We start from the raw sequence: 16,778 nt of genomic DNA, 5'->3' as shown, positions 1-16,778 counted from the left end.
GTTTCCTGTTAGAAAAGTGGCGCAGTCAGTAGGATATTCCGAAGTTTGTCGAATCGATCGGTAGACTTTTCGTATCTACGATTTATCGGAATATTGGAACTTGTTGAGTGACTGGTGTAGGTGTTTAAGAAGATTTATCGAAAACCTGTCGGAGACATTTCATCAGCAGCTCATCGGAAATTGGTTCTCAAATCGTTCCGGTTTCGCAAGGAGGCAGAAATTTGGTAGGACCACATCGCCAACCTGAGAGACTGTCCCTTATAGAAAATGACCAGAGTCGCATTGTTTTTATGTAAGTGCAATTTTTAATGTCCGTAGAAGACTTAGCCGATATTTTATCTGATTTAAAAATCGTTTCAACTGACTCACATAGTAGTAGTAATCAAAATATTTCTATCGAAAACAGTATAAGAAATAATTTATATACAGATATGGCTAATAATTTTAAACCAGAATATTTAAACTGTGTACCTACTTTTGATGGGAACGCTAATGATTTAAATAGATATCTTGCTACTTGTGATAGCCTTATAACTGCTTTTTACGATCAAACTAATCCAAATAAATTTGAAAATATTTACTTAATTAATTGCCTTATTGGAAAATTAGTTGGCACAGCCAAAGTAGTAGTAAATATACAGAATGTTTCGACTTGGGAAGATCTAAAAGTCACTCTTGTAAGAAATTTCGCGGATCAACGTGATGAGGCTTGCCTCAACCGTGATTTAGTTATGCTACGGCAGCAACCTAACGAATCACCCAACCAATTTTATGATAAAGTATTATATATTCTAAATCTTCTTTGTTCGTACGTTGATAACCATGAACAGACGAACGCTGCGAAAGTTCTTAAAAGGAAGTTATATACAGACCTTGCCTTAAAAACATTTTTATCAGCGCTTAAAGAGCCTCTAGGTACGAATATACGTTGTATGCGTCCATCAAGTCTTGCTGAAGCTTTGCAGTTCGTCAATGACGAATACAACAATCAATACTTTCAAAATTACTCTAAAACACCTAAACCGCCGATACAAAATGTAAGACCTTCAAACCAAATACTACAAGACTCTTTTGTAAGACCAAATTTTAAGCCAAACGTTCTATATAATTTTAATAGTCAAACGCCAAATAATCTCTTTAGAAGTCAACATTATTTTCCCTCGCAACCGATAAACATACAACCTAACCCGCAACAACCGAAGCACTTTACAAACTCACAAGTTTTCGGGAAACCCCAAAATCAAAATGTTTTCCGCCCTAATCAAAATAAACTGTTGCCAAAACCTACTCCAATGAGTATCACCACAAAAAATACTAGCAATAGTTTTAGAAACCCGTCAAATAACTTTAACCAACCCTCTAATTCAAGAACAGACTATTTTAAATCTTTTCCACAACAACCTAGGAACTTCACCTTTGAAGAATTGCATAACACCGAACAATATGGCGAAAACCCTGAAAAATTTTGCGAATATGTAGAACAAGAAACCGAAAACAATGACCCACCTTACACATTTGACCAAGACCACAATTTTCAAATTGAACAAGAAACAGAACAAAATTTTTCGAAACCGCCTCTACAAGACGACAATCCATAGACGATCGCGTATTTTGCCTTAACAATATAAACATTAGTAAATTACCTTATATCGTACTACCCGAACATAACCTTAAGTTTCTCATTGACTGTGGCTCATCAAGATCTTTTATCTCACCTGAATTAGCATTTAAGTATTACTCGAAAAATATAAAAGAAGATCCATTTATAGTGGCAAGAGGAAATCAGGTTTCAGCACATAAATATAGCACATTGTTACCCTCTTCCAAAATATTTAAATTGCCTAAGCAAAATAATTTAAAATTCTTTTTATTTAAATTTCATGACGTATTTGATGGATTAATTGGTGTAGATAATCTCCAATTTTTAAAAATAAATCTAGACTTTGCTAGTGGTTATTTATACACCCCATATACTAAAATTAAACTACTCTATCGAAACACAAACAAAAATCTTAATCAAATCAATATCAGCCCTCGATGCGAACAAATTATCAAAATTAAAACATCTATAAAAAACGGTGAAATTATTATTCCCTATCAAAAAATTGGAAATTGTGAAATCCCCGAAAGTTTATCTATTTCGAAAAATGGTATAGCCTTGACCAGTATTTTAAATAACTCGACAGAAGAAGTTACCATCGATTTTTCTGAACCGTTAGTTGTAGAAAAATCTAACAGGGAATTCTTACAACAAATCGACCTAAATAATATTTGCGAATTTTCCTATAATCACGAACCAAAATTTGATATCTCTGAAACAATCCGTAGTGAGCATATGAATAATGAAGAAAAGTCGGAAATATTGAAACTCTGTAAAGAATACTCTGATATTTTCTACAATGAAAACACACCTTTAACTTTCACAAATGAAATAAAGCACGACATTCGAACATCAGATGAAACACCTATATACACAAAAACCTATAGATATCCGTACATACATAAAGCAGAAGTTGCGCGTCAAATTAAAAAAATGCTCGATCAAAAAATAATAAGGCCCAGTAATTCTCCTTGGTCATCCCCTATTTGGATTGTGCCTAAAAAATTGGACGCGAGTGGAACCAGAAAATGGCGTATATGTGTGGACTATCGCAAACTTAATGAAAAAACTATTGACGATAAGTATCCTTTGCCAAATATAACCGATTTGTTGGACAAATTGGGTAAATGTCAATATTTTTCTACATTAGATCTCGCCAGCGGATTTCACCAAATCCAAATGAGTGAAAAAGATGTGCCAAAAACAGCTTTTAATTGCGATCAAGGGCATTATGAATATCTGAGAATGCCTTTCGGGCTCAAAAATGCACCTGCAACCTTCCAGCGCGTAATGGACAACGTATTGCGCGGGCTCCAAAACGAACGGTGTGCGGTTTATTTAGACGACATTATTATTTATTCGACATCATTACAAGAACATGTAGAAAAATTACGCGATGTTTTCCAAAGACTCCGAGAAGCGAATTTTAAAATACAGTTGGACAAGTCCGAGTTTTTGCGTAAGGAAGTGGCCTATCTCGGTCATGTAGTTACCCCCTCAGGCGTTCAACCAAATCCCGACAAAATAAAAGCTATTAAGAACTATCCTATTCCTAAAACAACAAAAGAAATTAAAGGTTTTCTAGGTCTCCTAGGTTACTACCGCAGATTTATTAATAATTTCGCTAAGTTAACTAAACCGTTAACAAAATGCTTAAAAAAGGGTGCAAATATTGATCATAATAATGAATTCATTAAGTGTTTCGAAACTTGTAAAAATCTTCTAATAAACCAACCAATTTTACAGTATCCTGATTTCTCGAAGCCGTTTAATTTAACAACCGATGCGAGTAATGTCGCTTTAGGCGCTGTACTTTCACAGGGTCCAATCGGAGCTGATTTACCCGTAGCTTACGCCTCACGCACATTAAACGATAGCGAAACCAATTATTCAACTATCGAAAAAGAGCTTCTGTGTATAGTTTGGGCAACCAAATATTTTCGGCCCTACCTTTTTGGCAGACAGTTTAATATCATTACGGATCACAAGCCCCTCCAATGGCTATTTTCACTAAAAGATCCTAATTCAAAATTATTGCGCTGGCGTATAAAACTAGAAGAATTCAATTATAAAATATTTTACAAGAAGGGTAAGCTCAACACAAATGCGGACGCGTTATCGCGTATCGAAATACATACTAACGAAACAAACGATAGTTTTAATCTAAATCAGTACATGGACGATTTTAATAAAAGCCTCGAAAATAATCAAGTTCCGCCGGACATTAACGACGTTCCAAATAATAATGCCGAAACGTCTTATACAGAAACGAATAAAAATGACCTTGACCTAGACAACATTTCTATGATTGCGCTGCCTGACACCGACAACGCTACCAATGTCCCAGACGATGACAATATTACTATACATACGAACGCAGATCAACATCCCGCTGTAGGTATCACGATAACAGAAAGCCCAGTTAATTACGGCGCACATCAAATCATAATTAAGTCGGTATTACATTCCCCAATGAAACCTAAAACGATAATATTATTCGGGAAGAAAAAACGCCATACAATTCAAATATCTCAAAATAATTTCGAAAAAGATATCTTAGAGTTCGTCAAAGACTACATCATACCCGACGTTCAATACCATCTCTATTTTGAAAATCCCGAAATATACGAACCTTTTACAGAAGTAGTTCGTAAATATTTTAAATGGCCATCTTTAAAATTAAAACGCTGTACATCAAAACTTGTCGACATTACCAATAAAGACGACATACAAGACATAATTAAAAACTACCACGAAGGAAAATCGAACCACAGAGGTATCGAGGAAACGGAACAAAAAATTAAAAGTAAATATTATTGGCCATATTTAAAAAACTCAATACAAACATATATCAACACTTGCGAAATCTGCCAACAAAGTAAGTATGAGCGGCACCCAGTCAAGGTAAAAATGAATGTTACCCCTACCGCGAGTAGACCTTTCGAAATTATTCATATGGACGTTTTTACTGTCGAAAAATCAAAATTTCTAACCATCATTGATAGCTTTTCAAAATACGCGCAAGCCTATCCTATCGAATCCGCAGAATCTGTCGAAGTTGCAGATTGTTTATTAAAATTCTTTTCCCATCACTCAGTCCCTAAACAGGTAATTGTCGATAACGGTCGTGAATTTAGAAATTTGTTAATAACGGAATTGCTTAACTTGCATAAGATAAAACTCCATTTTATAAGCCCTCATCATCCTGATTCAAATGGTATAGTCGAAAGGTTACATTCAACATTACTAGAACATTTTCGCCTCTTAAATACCCAAGGATTCTTAAAATCACCGGCACACTTAAAAATGATATATGCTATTTTAGCATATAACCACTCCATACATTCAGTAACAAAACTTAAGCCAATTGACATAATTAACGGGCATATCTCCGACGATAGTCCCTTCGATATTAATATTGATCAAATATTGATTAATAATTATGTCGATGACCATAAAGAAAGGACCAAAATTTTGTATTCAAATTTAAACAAAAAAATAATCCAAAATAAAGAAATTGTAATAGAAAACTTGAATAAAAATCGCGACAATCCTGAAATATTTCAACCACAGCAAATGGTGTATGTGAAAAAACACATAAGACAAAAAACTGCGAACGAATTTCAAAAACCTACTGTCATCACTAAATTAGATTCCGCTCATAAAACAGTTTCCACGGGAACGGAAGAAAAGATTCATATGAATAACTTAAAACGTCCCAGAAAGAAAAATTACACCTTTAGTAATTAAATACTTTATTATTTTAGATTCCCAGCAATTGTCACGTGCTTCCAAGAAAGCAGCCACATTGCAGTAAGAAACTTGAATACGAACCCCGGCATGATTCTTTTGAAACTAGGGTCTGCAAAAATTCAAGATTCGGCTTTTAATTTAATATATTATTACGATCTTAATCAAATAGTTTTAGAAGTAGATAAGTTAAAAATTAAGTCAACCATTTTAGCGAAAACTATAGAATCCAATCCTGAATATAAAAATGCAAGTATTAATCATTTTAAACTCCTTTTTCTAATAAAAGAAAAAGTAGAAATAAAATTAAAAGAACTAGTTCCCGATATTCAAAGGTCCAAAAGAGGTTTGATTAACGGTCTAGGTTCAATATTTAAATCAATTAGTGGCAATTTAGATTCTTCTGACGGCGAACGTTATGACGCCATTATTAAAATCCTTGAGCAGAATCAAGAAAAATTGGCAAATAGCATAGCTCAGCAAAACTCGGTTTCTATTAATTTGATAACACAATTTAACACAACAATTCGCAAAATAGCTACTAACGAAAAAATCTTAGAAAATAAAATTAATGAAATAATAATTTTTATTAAGGGTACAGAAGGTCATTCACTCTTTATCGTAGATTACTTGAATCAATTAATAAGCCTTTATGAAATAATATACTCAGTGTTACAGGACATTGAAAATTCAATCTCTTTTGCAAGGCTAAATACAGTACATCCAAGTATAATAAAAGCAAGCGATCTATTTGAAGAACTCCTTAGAGTAGAAAAGTACTTAAATAAAAGACAGTTTCCATTAACAGTAACTCCGGAAAATATCCTTAAATTTCAAAATTTAATCGATATCGAATGTTACATTAACCATAAGAAAATAACATATATTTTAAAGGTCCCGACTACTCAAATCGACATTTTTGATTATTTTCATCTGTATTCAATACCTATTTTTAATGGGAGTCAGTTTAAAGCGATAGTTCCGCGAAATAAATTCTTGTTAAAAACCAAATTGCACTACACATTTAAAAGCGACCCCTGCAAAAAGATTCTACCACAATATTATATCTGCGGAGAAGCCAACCTACAAGAAATCGCTAGAAATAATCCCTGCGAAGTTCAGCTACTTGAAGCTGGTAACACCTCTACATGTCAACAAACTCAAATTACAGTCACTAAGCCAAAATTCCAACGTATGGAAGGTTCCAATCAGTTTATTGGTATCTTCCCTCGCAAAGAAGAAATCAAGTTGGTCTGCAATTATAAAGAAGAGACTCTCATCCTGACTGGTACATATTTGTTTGACGTACCAATCGACTGTAAGGTATCGTCTAGCCAAGGAGTATTCGTAAGCGAAAAATCAACCAGTACTAGCCAGTCGATACTTCTATCCAAATTTGGTGATGTCATTAACCAATTACCAGTTCAGCCAGATGTTAACATCGAGCTCCACGACGTCAAGTTGGACGAGCTGCATACAATAAGGGCCCAAATCCTGCAGAAACAACCAGAAATCTCCGCTATAAGTCCTTTCGTCGAGTCTCCAAACTTATGGACCTTATCGATTTACGGGATAATAATTATCGCCTGCTGCTACGCTTGCTATAAGAAGTTCCTCAACATTAGGAATATCAAAAAAGCCGAAAGAAGACCAGAACCAGTTATCGAGCTAGCCAATGTTCAACTTCCACGCTAACCCTTGAAGTTGAATCTAAGGAGGGAGGAATTATGTCACGACTCATCCCTACACCCATAGGAAGAAGATGCTCAGCCAGATTTTGCCGCGTCAGCTTTTAATCATATAAAACTGTTGTTGCGCTTATTTGTTGGTTAGTCAGTTGAATACGCTCTTGCGGTAAACAATTAATTTTGTAGTTTTGAAAAATAAAGTTTTTTTAAAAAGCGACTTTCGGTTTCCTGTTAGAAAAGTCATGTTAAGAAAATTTTTGACTTGCACAATCTTTTATATATTGTTCTGTTTGGTGCGCTAAGAGTTGCAAATAATGAGCTACTGTTAACTTTTGATGCGTGTAGTAAACGTCCATAGTCCACAAAATGTTTTTCAAAAAATTATTATTCTCAAACAAAACCGCATCCTCCTTTGACATTGTTCCGCACTTAGTTTTTTACTAAGTTAATAGACAGTAATTAAAAGAATCTCAGAAAATTTTGCATACGTTTCTTTTAAACAAATATAGGATTAATGTTAAGTTAAGTTCAATTTATTTTAAAGTAATATATACACGGTGTTTCATTTTTATTTTTCATTTTTGAATTCTATACAACATTTTAGACATATTTTGTATTTATTCTCCTATATCTAAGTAAAACATTTTTGACATTTTGCTTTTTTTTGCGAGAAATGACGATTGCAAGACGTAAAATATCTGCGAATGTCTTCATTCGGAAGCATTTATTGTTTCACTCGAGTAGGTTTTGTTGTAGACAAAGGAGTATAATAACGGATTTCATAAAAAATTTCCATACATATTAATACAGGGTACGCGAAAAGTAAGATTAAAAATGAAATTAAAAAACCTGCCAAAAAACTTTTTTTTGCATGGAAATAGGTAGTTTTATAATCTTGCCGTATTTTAAAGATTTGCAGAAATTAGAACATTGTTAATATAGGACACTGATAATTTAACTACGCTTGTAGGTATTTCGTCATAACCACTACTATGCTTATTCTTTACTTTATTAGCTATTCCAGTAACTTCATCTGGTGACACCGGTCTATTTGCAAACCAAACTGAGAATAAATCATTTGACAGTAATGCCAACTTAAAGTTCTATAAATCGAAAAAAAAAACACCCATTACAATAACTGTGTTTGTTTGAACAAGGAAGATACGGACTTGTTCACCTTAAGCCTACATTTGTTTCAAAGAAACTCACACAAAATTTTCTAAGATTCTTTTAATTACTGCCTATTAGCTTAGGACTTCTATTGTGTTGCCGACCATGCATAATCTTATGTTCAATATGCGTTTATCCTCTAACTAGGAATCCTTTAGGTTTATAAATAAATAAATAAATAGCTTTTTTTAAACCGTCTGCGTATTCTTCTTTGTCACATTGTTTGTAGCGTCGATATCGCGGCGAACGTTGTTTCCGTGGCTTTTGAGCGATTCTAATCTATTATTCACGCTTTCGCAGAACGAAATCTATCCGAATCGTAAGCCAGAAAATAAAATGACGAATGGTTTTTATCTGCACTTGCAGGCGCGTCGACGACCGGGGCCACTTGCTCGTAAATTAGACGATAAATTAACTCTACGAATATAACGAATTATATTTTACTACTTTCCTTAATAAACGTTCACTTAATAAACCTAGATTAAGGCGAAGTTCAAATTTCGAGCGTCATGCGAGAGGTCTCTCTGGCTTTTCCGTTACTATTTCATTGAGGTGGTTGCCGCTATAAGACTATAAGAGAGCGAAACCTAAAGTATTAAAAAAAAAACCTCTTCTCTGCACGGTCATAGCAATATCGTTAATATGACAGCATGCAGACAAATCATATCTGCCTATAAATGAATACAAATATCATTATTTTTTAATGAAATCCGTGGAGTGCCACTGACTATCTATGAACAAATAATGTGTCGGTTAATTAGTTAATTAATTCGAGAACTTTTTTGTGGCAACCAACTAAAAAATAGATTTTTGTAAAGCGTACTATTTTTTTGGGCTGCCCTGTGTTGAATCATGTAAAGTAAACTTTTTTTTAGTTGAAGACGTTGCTCTTTCTACATTTCCAGATTAAAAGTTTCAGGTAAAAAATCTAATGTCCCTCCGTTCCCATAGTGTATACAGGGTGTTTTTTAATTGAATGTCAACAATTAAGGAGGCGATTTTTTGGGCCCATTTTAGAAAGAAAACTTCATATGAACATATGTCCTAAATGTCCCAACTTTTCAGATACAGGGTGGAAAATTTTTCAAAAATAAAATATATTTTTTTTAATATCTATAACACCTCTTTAGATATTTTAACGAATCGGAAAGTGATCAGAAATGCTTCTTACGTCTCAGTGACTTAGTTTACTTGTGTACGACATCAGCACGTCCCGAATTCTTAGTTTCCAAAGGATGAACTATATGAAACTTATAATGTATATATAATGAACATTAATATATACAATTCCTATAGATATTTTGATAAAATTTGGTACACATGTATTATGTATCAAGAGGCATTGTTTAGTGTACCATAATTTTTTTAAAATACACCAGTGGCGGGCGTACGGAAAGACATTGTTGGTGCGCCACTGATTTGTCTTAAAATAACAATTAATCTTACAATCTCCAATTATTTCGCAAGAAATTTTGTTTCTTAGTTCTGAACTTTTTGAAAAAAGTAGAACCTACAAAGTAGATAAGTGTCCTCCACCTTGAAGGATATATGCCGTGCATTCTTTGGAATATACCCCCGGTGTAATTAACATTTTATTCAAAATACCTATCATTACTTCGATTTTCTTTTTATTCCTGTCCTCTTGTGTCTTTATTATCCAGAAAGCAAGAAATTGAACAATGTAATCATGACAAATTAATCATGAAAGTTTAAAAATAGAAAAATAAAAATAAAAAATACTATCTAATTGTTTGATTTCCTAATACGTAATATCTCAATTAAAGATATCACACAAAGAGTTCCAGAATAATTTAACCACTAATGGAAGTTTAAAAATAGACAAAAAATATAATCACGAAAATCAATTTCGAATACCTATTATTACTTCTATTTTTTAATTCTTATTTTCTTGTGTCTTTATTATCCAGAAAGCAAGAAGTTTAACAATTTAATCATCACCAAATAAAAAAATAGGATAATAGAAGTATCACCGAAAAAACGGCGGAGTTACAAAGTAATTTTTGGTTTATTTATAAGAGTAGCTGTCAATGAGAGTTTAAAAATAGGGCAAAAAATAAAAAAATACCATACAAGAACTATTTTTTCCTTTACTGACACGTAATTTGTCAATTAACACTTGCAGAATAATGAAATAACTTTTCAATATTTATTCAATTTAATAGTATTATTTCTTCTATTGTTTTTATTGTTATTCTATTTATTGATTATTTATTTATCATATATTATTTGAACCAACAAGTGATTTGAAGCATTTTATATTTTTTTATTTCTAATTTTCCATTTTAGGCTCTTAGACGATTAGCGAGAGAAATTAAGTGCAATAAATAAAAAATAAACGCTGCAAGGGCCGCAGTCAAGCCGACCAAAATTATTAACAATCTGTAGGAAGGATTAATTTTTTTCCTTGGGCGCCTAAAATTTTACGAAAGCCCACTTCAAAAACAGCAAGAATATGGTAAATTTGTTAAAAAAATAATGCCATAGGAAAACAAAAAAAGTGAAACTCAACGTATGCAATGTTATTGCACTATACATACAGAAATATGATTTAGGTCTTTAATCGACTACGTAAAAATACCAAAGACTTTTATACACCACGTAAGCGTAATAAAAAAATGTCGCCATCCATTAAAAAAAAAAGTATAAAAGCTTACCTTAGCGCCTACTTGATTTCCGCACTGGCCAGCTTGCAAATGTACTATTTCCCTCATGATTTGGACGAGCGTTCTGCTGTTCACTATGACTGTAAAGCTTGACGGCTGCGATTCAACTGTTTTGGTGCCGACGGCGCCGCCTGAAGGAAACCCCGTCGCCGAAGGCTTCCACCAGGTCCTCGATTAGCTGGCGGAGGGATATTCCGAGCCACGTTGCCACATCGTCGCGTTTTTCGTGTCTTTAGAAACCGTGAAGCTACGAATTTATCAACGACTCCATCGTGGTTTCGGAAATCTGAGGTGGTCGCGATTCGAAACATCGGTAAATATTAAAATTTGCACAAATATTACCGTTGTCGAATGATATTTTTTCAAATATCTCGCGCCCCGTATAATTGACGAAACCTGAAACTCTCTCACGACACGGTTTGCGATATTGTTGAAATAAAATGATCCCACCTTTAACGGTTTTTCATTTATCGCCAATAATTTACTCACAAAAACGGAAATTTATAGGATATTTTCGATTTTTTGCCCATAAACGACACATACTGTATATGATTCAATCATTGTTCGAAGTAGAGGTTATAGCCCTGGACTTTCCAAGTTTCCTGGTAAAATAATTTTTTGAAAATAGTAAATGATTTTCGAGAAAATAAGCTTTTTTTCTGAAGCCATGCAGTGCCCCGTAATAATCAACGACGTCATCGCGTCTCGACAGCCGCAGAAATAACGATTTCAGTTTGAATTTTTTGAAATATCCCGAGCACCGTATGTGATAGACGAAACCCGCAAATACAAACATTGTAGCTCTTGACGCGGCGTATGACACCGTTTGAATATTTATTATAATTTACTCTGTAAAAGAACAATTTTCTATGTCTTTTAGATTTTTGCCTATAATTTGAAAAACCCGGTATAAAATCGAAAATGTGCCCGAAATAAATGTTATTCCACTGGATCTTCTACGTCTGCCGGTGAAAGAATTTTTGTCAATCGCATGAACGATTATGGAAGAAAACATATTTTTTTGGAAGCTAAAATTACCTAAAAAAAATTCAAACATTTTCAATTTTTAAAATTTAAATGTGGACACGGACTTTTACCTCTCTGCTAAATTTGAAGTTGATATCTGCAAATTTGAGATAATTAACACATTTCTTATTTAGCACGGAATATCAGGAACACCCTGTACAATAGGTGAAAACCTTAAATACAATATAAATAGAAAATGAGATCTGAATCATAGTCTTTCAGTTATAACCAATTTTCAATAGTAGGGCGACCCTTTTTCAGTTCTTTTGAATTTTCGGCGCACCCTGTATATTTTTGAAAAATTGTCAATAATAAAAATTTATAGAACCCGTATCTTCTGCTTGTTCTGGTTCAAGAATTTTTTTGGTATCGTAAACAGTTTTTGAAAAATGGTGTTTTTTGTACACCCGATTTTTTATTTTTTTAGAATACTTCCCGACCCCCCAGCCCCCCATTTTCAATAGGTTCCGTCAAGGGGCAAAGCTGCATATATGTCCCAAATATGAAGTTGATTGCTTCAAATTTCGGACACTTATCGTGTTTCATAGCAAGGCCCAAAAACAGTCGAAAATCGGGTCAGGGCCATTTCTTATGAGCTTGTGTGGCACGTGGAGGGTTAAAAAGGATGCAGATTTTAATTTTGTAGCTAAAACGGTTCGAAAGTTATTCAGGAAAAACCAAAAGACGAGAACGGAGAATGAAGAACGGAGAATGGAGAACCGACAGACAAAAAAAATTTTTTTCGACGGAGATCATTTCTGTACCAACTTTGATCCCATAGGACTTACCATTACCGAGATATAAATTTTTTATACGAGCGCAGATACCACACGAAACCGCGAAGTTATTTCCTTTTATAATAAAAAGCTGCTTCGCGCTACGAACTTGCCCCGCCCAGTGACGATTTTTCGAAAGCAATCTTGTTATTGTAGTTAAATAAATTCCTAGGACGGTCCTGGAATTGTTTACATGTAAGGGACTGCTCGGGAGGGTGCTCTATAAGGGGCTGCGGTTTTGGAGTAATAAAAAGTGAGCAAAGTTAATCACGGGGTCGGTTGTGAAAGCAATATATTTCTGGCCGAAGTATACCATTGTATTGCAGTGCTAGGGACCAATTTAAAGAACCCAAACTTTTTTCCTGTACTGGAGTCTTTATATCAATGCGACATCTGGAAATATCTTGGAAGTTAAACCGAGAACACAAATTCCTTGCAACCGTAAATTCCCAGTCCCCGAAGAATCTCCGTTTAACAACAAAAAGAACGTGCAAGCCTTGCAGTGGGGTGAATTCTTACCAAAATAAACAGTCGACCTCAACAGATAAATGATACGATACAAGCATCTTCGCTCTCGCAGCAACTACTTAGATGTTTTATTTATAAACTTCGACGGGCGGGTAAAATTAGAAAAGTGGAATGTTTAGCCAGTACATGTTTATTTATGAATTTTCCTGTTACTTTGCGATGGACCCGGCGCATCCGCCTAATTATCGCCACCCACAAATAAACTCCATGGAAGTTTTTTCAACAATATATTTACCAAACGAGATTGCTTTCGAAAAATCGTCGCTGGGCGGGGCAAGCTCGTAGCGCGTAGCACGAAGCAGCTTTGTATTTTGAAATGAAGCCGCTTCGCGGTTTCTTGTGCTTGTGCGCAATGTTTTTCTATCGTGCTCTTGCGGACCACTATGGAACTTTCGCAAAATTGATGTAATTTAGTTGTGCACGCACCCTGTGTCTTTCACATCTCCTCGAACTTCGAAGTTACGGCAAACTTTAGTAAATATTAGTGGGTATTGCGATTTAAAATAATATTTTTTCAAATATCTCGCGCACCCTGTATTATAGACGAAAACTGGATCTCTCTTTCGAGACAGTCACATTTTTTAAGAATTTTGATATACGGCTCATAATTTACTCTGGAAACGGACAATTTTCATGGTCTTTTGGATTTTTGTTCATAACAGAAAAACCCTGTACAATCAAAAAAATGCTTGAAATAAAATTTATAGTACTAGATCTTTCGCTTCTGCTGGTTAAAGAATTTTGCCGATCGGAATAACAGTTTTGGAGAAAATATTTTTTTCTGGAAATAAACCCAAAAAAAATTCAAAAATTTTTAAAAAATACTTTGCGGTACTTGATCGCGCCCAAGTTTAATTGTTAAGTTAATTATAACATTGCAAGGTATATCTTGAACACAATAGGTAAAAACCTCAAATACAAAAGTCTTAGCTACATTTTGGTGTAAAACAAATTGACTTCTGAATCGCAGTCTTCTAGTTATGCTAAATTTCCCCTAAAAGAGAGACCCCATGTTAGCATTGGGTATTGCCGATCTTTTGATACATAAATTTTTAATTTTTTTTAGATCCACTCAAATTTTTTTTTTTTAAATACTTCCCGCCCCAGTTTCAATAGGTTCCATTAGTGGACCATGCACTATTTTCTTGATAAATATGAAGTCGATAGCTTCAAATTTCGGACACTTATCGTGTTTCATAGCGCTGTACAAAAAACAGAGAAAAATCACGAAAAAAGATAGATGTCCATTTCTGATCACGGCCATTTCCTATGGGCTTATGTATCTCGTGGCCACTTTAAAAGTTATTCGCGTTTTTATCGAGCGTCGACAGAGAACAGAGAACACAGAACGGAGAACTGATAAAAAAATGAAAACCTTTTTTTTCGACACTGCTTCTTTGCCAAGCGCGTATACTTTCGAAAAATACGATTTTACCGATTTTTGTTCCCTTATCGCTTTCCAATATGATGCGCCAAAAATTTTGTCTTAAGCGTAGTAATAATCGATTTCCATTTTCCACCAAACATAATAGAATACGATAAAGTCTGTTCATAGATATAAGAAAGTGACTAACTGATACGAATTAAGGAAAGACCAGGGCAATCTATAAGAATGAAATATGGCCGAACAGGTTCGTACTTTGCTTAGAATTTAATTATTTGGGGTTTTGTTAGGAAAGATACTAAACCATATTTATTTATGTATGTATGTATTTATGTTTAAATCTAACATAAAATTACAAATTATTGTTATTACCTACTTAAATTACTTAAACTTATTCACATAATATATCAGTATCACTATCGCTATCATCGCCTGTTCTAATTATTATTTGTTCTATATTATTTGCAATATGGATATACGATTGTTTCTATATGTTTAACAGAATTTGGCCGACTTTGTGGAGGGATGTTAAAAACTTCGGTTTCTATACGTTTGAGGACATTGAAGTTAATACGGGAAAAAACATTGTTACGACGAATGGCAGATTTCAGTTGGTGCTAAACATGTTCAATGGGATTAAACATACAGTGGCAAGGTGGCCTTAAAACTGTATGCCCTAGATTTTTTGAATAATTATCACAGACGTATTCCTTTTGTAGGTTCAAACTTTCTAGAACCTCAATTAATTGCTTTTTGGTATAATCTTCGTGAATATAAATGTCGTTATTATACATGTAGTTTTCGACTATTGCTTTTGTGTCACATGAGGAAGGGGTTTTAGTCAACTGTCTACTGTGATAACTTGCATTGTCCATTACAATGACGCTATTAGGAGCAATGTTTGGAACTAGTTTGTTTTTAAACCAACTTTCAAATAAATCAGCGGTGGTGTCTTCATGGTAATCCAAAGAAGAATCTTTAATATTTTTCGCAGACAGAGAAAGTCCATCTGGAATCCAACCATCTTTAGAGCCAGCATGCAAAATATATTTACCTCTTTTTGATGGCGCGTTTGTTTTACACTTATCAGTTGAGTCAACCCAACCCTTTTCCGGGGTATCATAAGTGTCGAACCAGGTTTCATCCAAGTAAATAATTGACCTTTGTTGTTCTCTGTAAATCTTCATTTTTTCTAGATATTCCAGTCGCCATTTCCGAATTTTAAAAGATTCCTGTAAAACTTGCCATTTGTCATTTTTTTTAAATCTAAAGCCCATGTGTTGAATACACTTCCATAAGGTAATTCTGCCACATTTAACACCGGTTTCATCTTTTTCAAGCCTCCTAATTAAGATATCTAATGTAGGCACGCTTTGTTCCTCGTATAACTGGTAAAATTTACGACGTATTATATCTTGATGACTTTCATCTACACTGAAGAAAATGTCAGCATCGCTTCTTTTTTTTCCTCGCTGAAATGGGATTATTCACAATTTTCCATATAGTTGATGTTGGACTTTTCGTCAATATGGGCCGTTTCTTCTAAAGATGCTTGCTTCCTGGTACCACGTTCAATGAGAATCAAATAAACATTGTTTATAACTTGCTTAGTATCAATAGATTAGTGTTTTCTACATTTGGGCGGGAGCATCTCCTGAGATACACTAGACTCGCACATGTTTTGCATAACTCGCCCACGATTCAATACACACTGTATTTCACAGGAAATAAGAATGATTACTAATAAACTTAAACTAAGTAGGATACCAAACCAAAGAATATTAAACACAGTTAGGTATAAAATTATTTTCTATCACAAACCACAATTTTACCTGAATTTAAATTCCGAAACTTTAGGTAATAATCTTGTTGCATTGTATGTTAATGACCACCGTTGGATTATCCCATTCAAAACCAATTGGTCACTTTCTTATATCTATGAACAGACCATACCCATCTTTACCAACGCCTTGCCAAATTTTAAGATTGCGACGTTGCCGCTTCTTTAAAAAAGTAGCATCATCGTTGAAATTTTAAATAGGACACCACGCATATTATTGCATTTTCCTATACGCTGACACCTTATGATTAATTTTGACCAATATGTCCCTATACCTATCTTCGATTTTCAAGAAAATGATTATATTCTTTATTTTTCCGACCAAAACATAG

At 34.1% G+C, this 16,778-nt stretch overlaps 1 protein-coding gene across 1 annotated transcript in view; it reads right to left on the bottom strand.

The window, feature by feature from the left end:
* The window catches only part of LOC132708183 (tubulin beta chain-like), a 63,807-nt gene extending 52,716 nt beyond the window's left edge, over positions 1–11,091 (bottom strand). Inside the window, exon 1 of the mRNA XM_060680344.1 lies at positions 10,884–11,091. Within this exon, the coding sequence (XP_060536327.1) occupies positions 10,884–10,940 (57 nt within the window). The 5' untranslated portion in view covers positions 10,941–11,091. The remainder of the gene's footprint in view (positions 1–10,883) is intronic.
* Positions 11,092–16,778: the final 5,687 nt, after the last annotated feature.

The sequence above is a fragment of the Cylas formicarius genome, unplaced genomic scaffold (assembly GCF_029955315.1).
Source record: "Cylas formicarius isolate icCylForm1 unplaced genomic scaffold, icCylForm1.1 PGA_scaffold_10__41_contigs__length_53128322, whole genome shotgun sequence".
Classification (NCBI taxonomy): Eukaryota; Metazoa; Arthropoda; class Insecta; order Coleoptera; family Brentidae; genus Cylas; species Cylas formicarius.
Note: the sequence above shows the minus strand (reverse complement) of the source record. Positions and strands in the feature narration are given on the sequence as shown.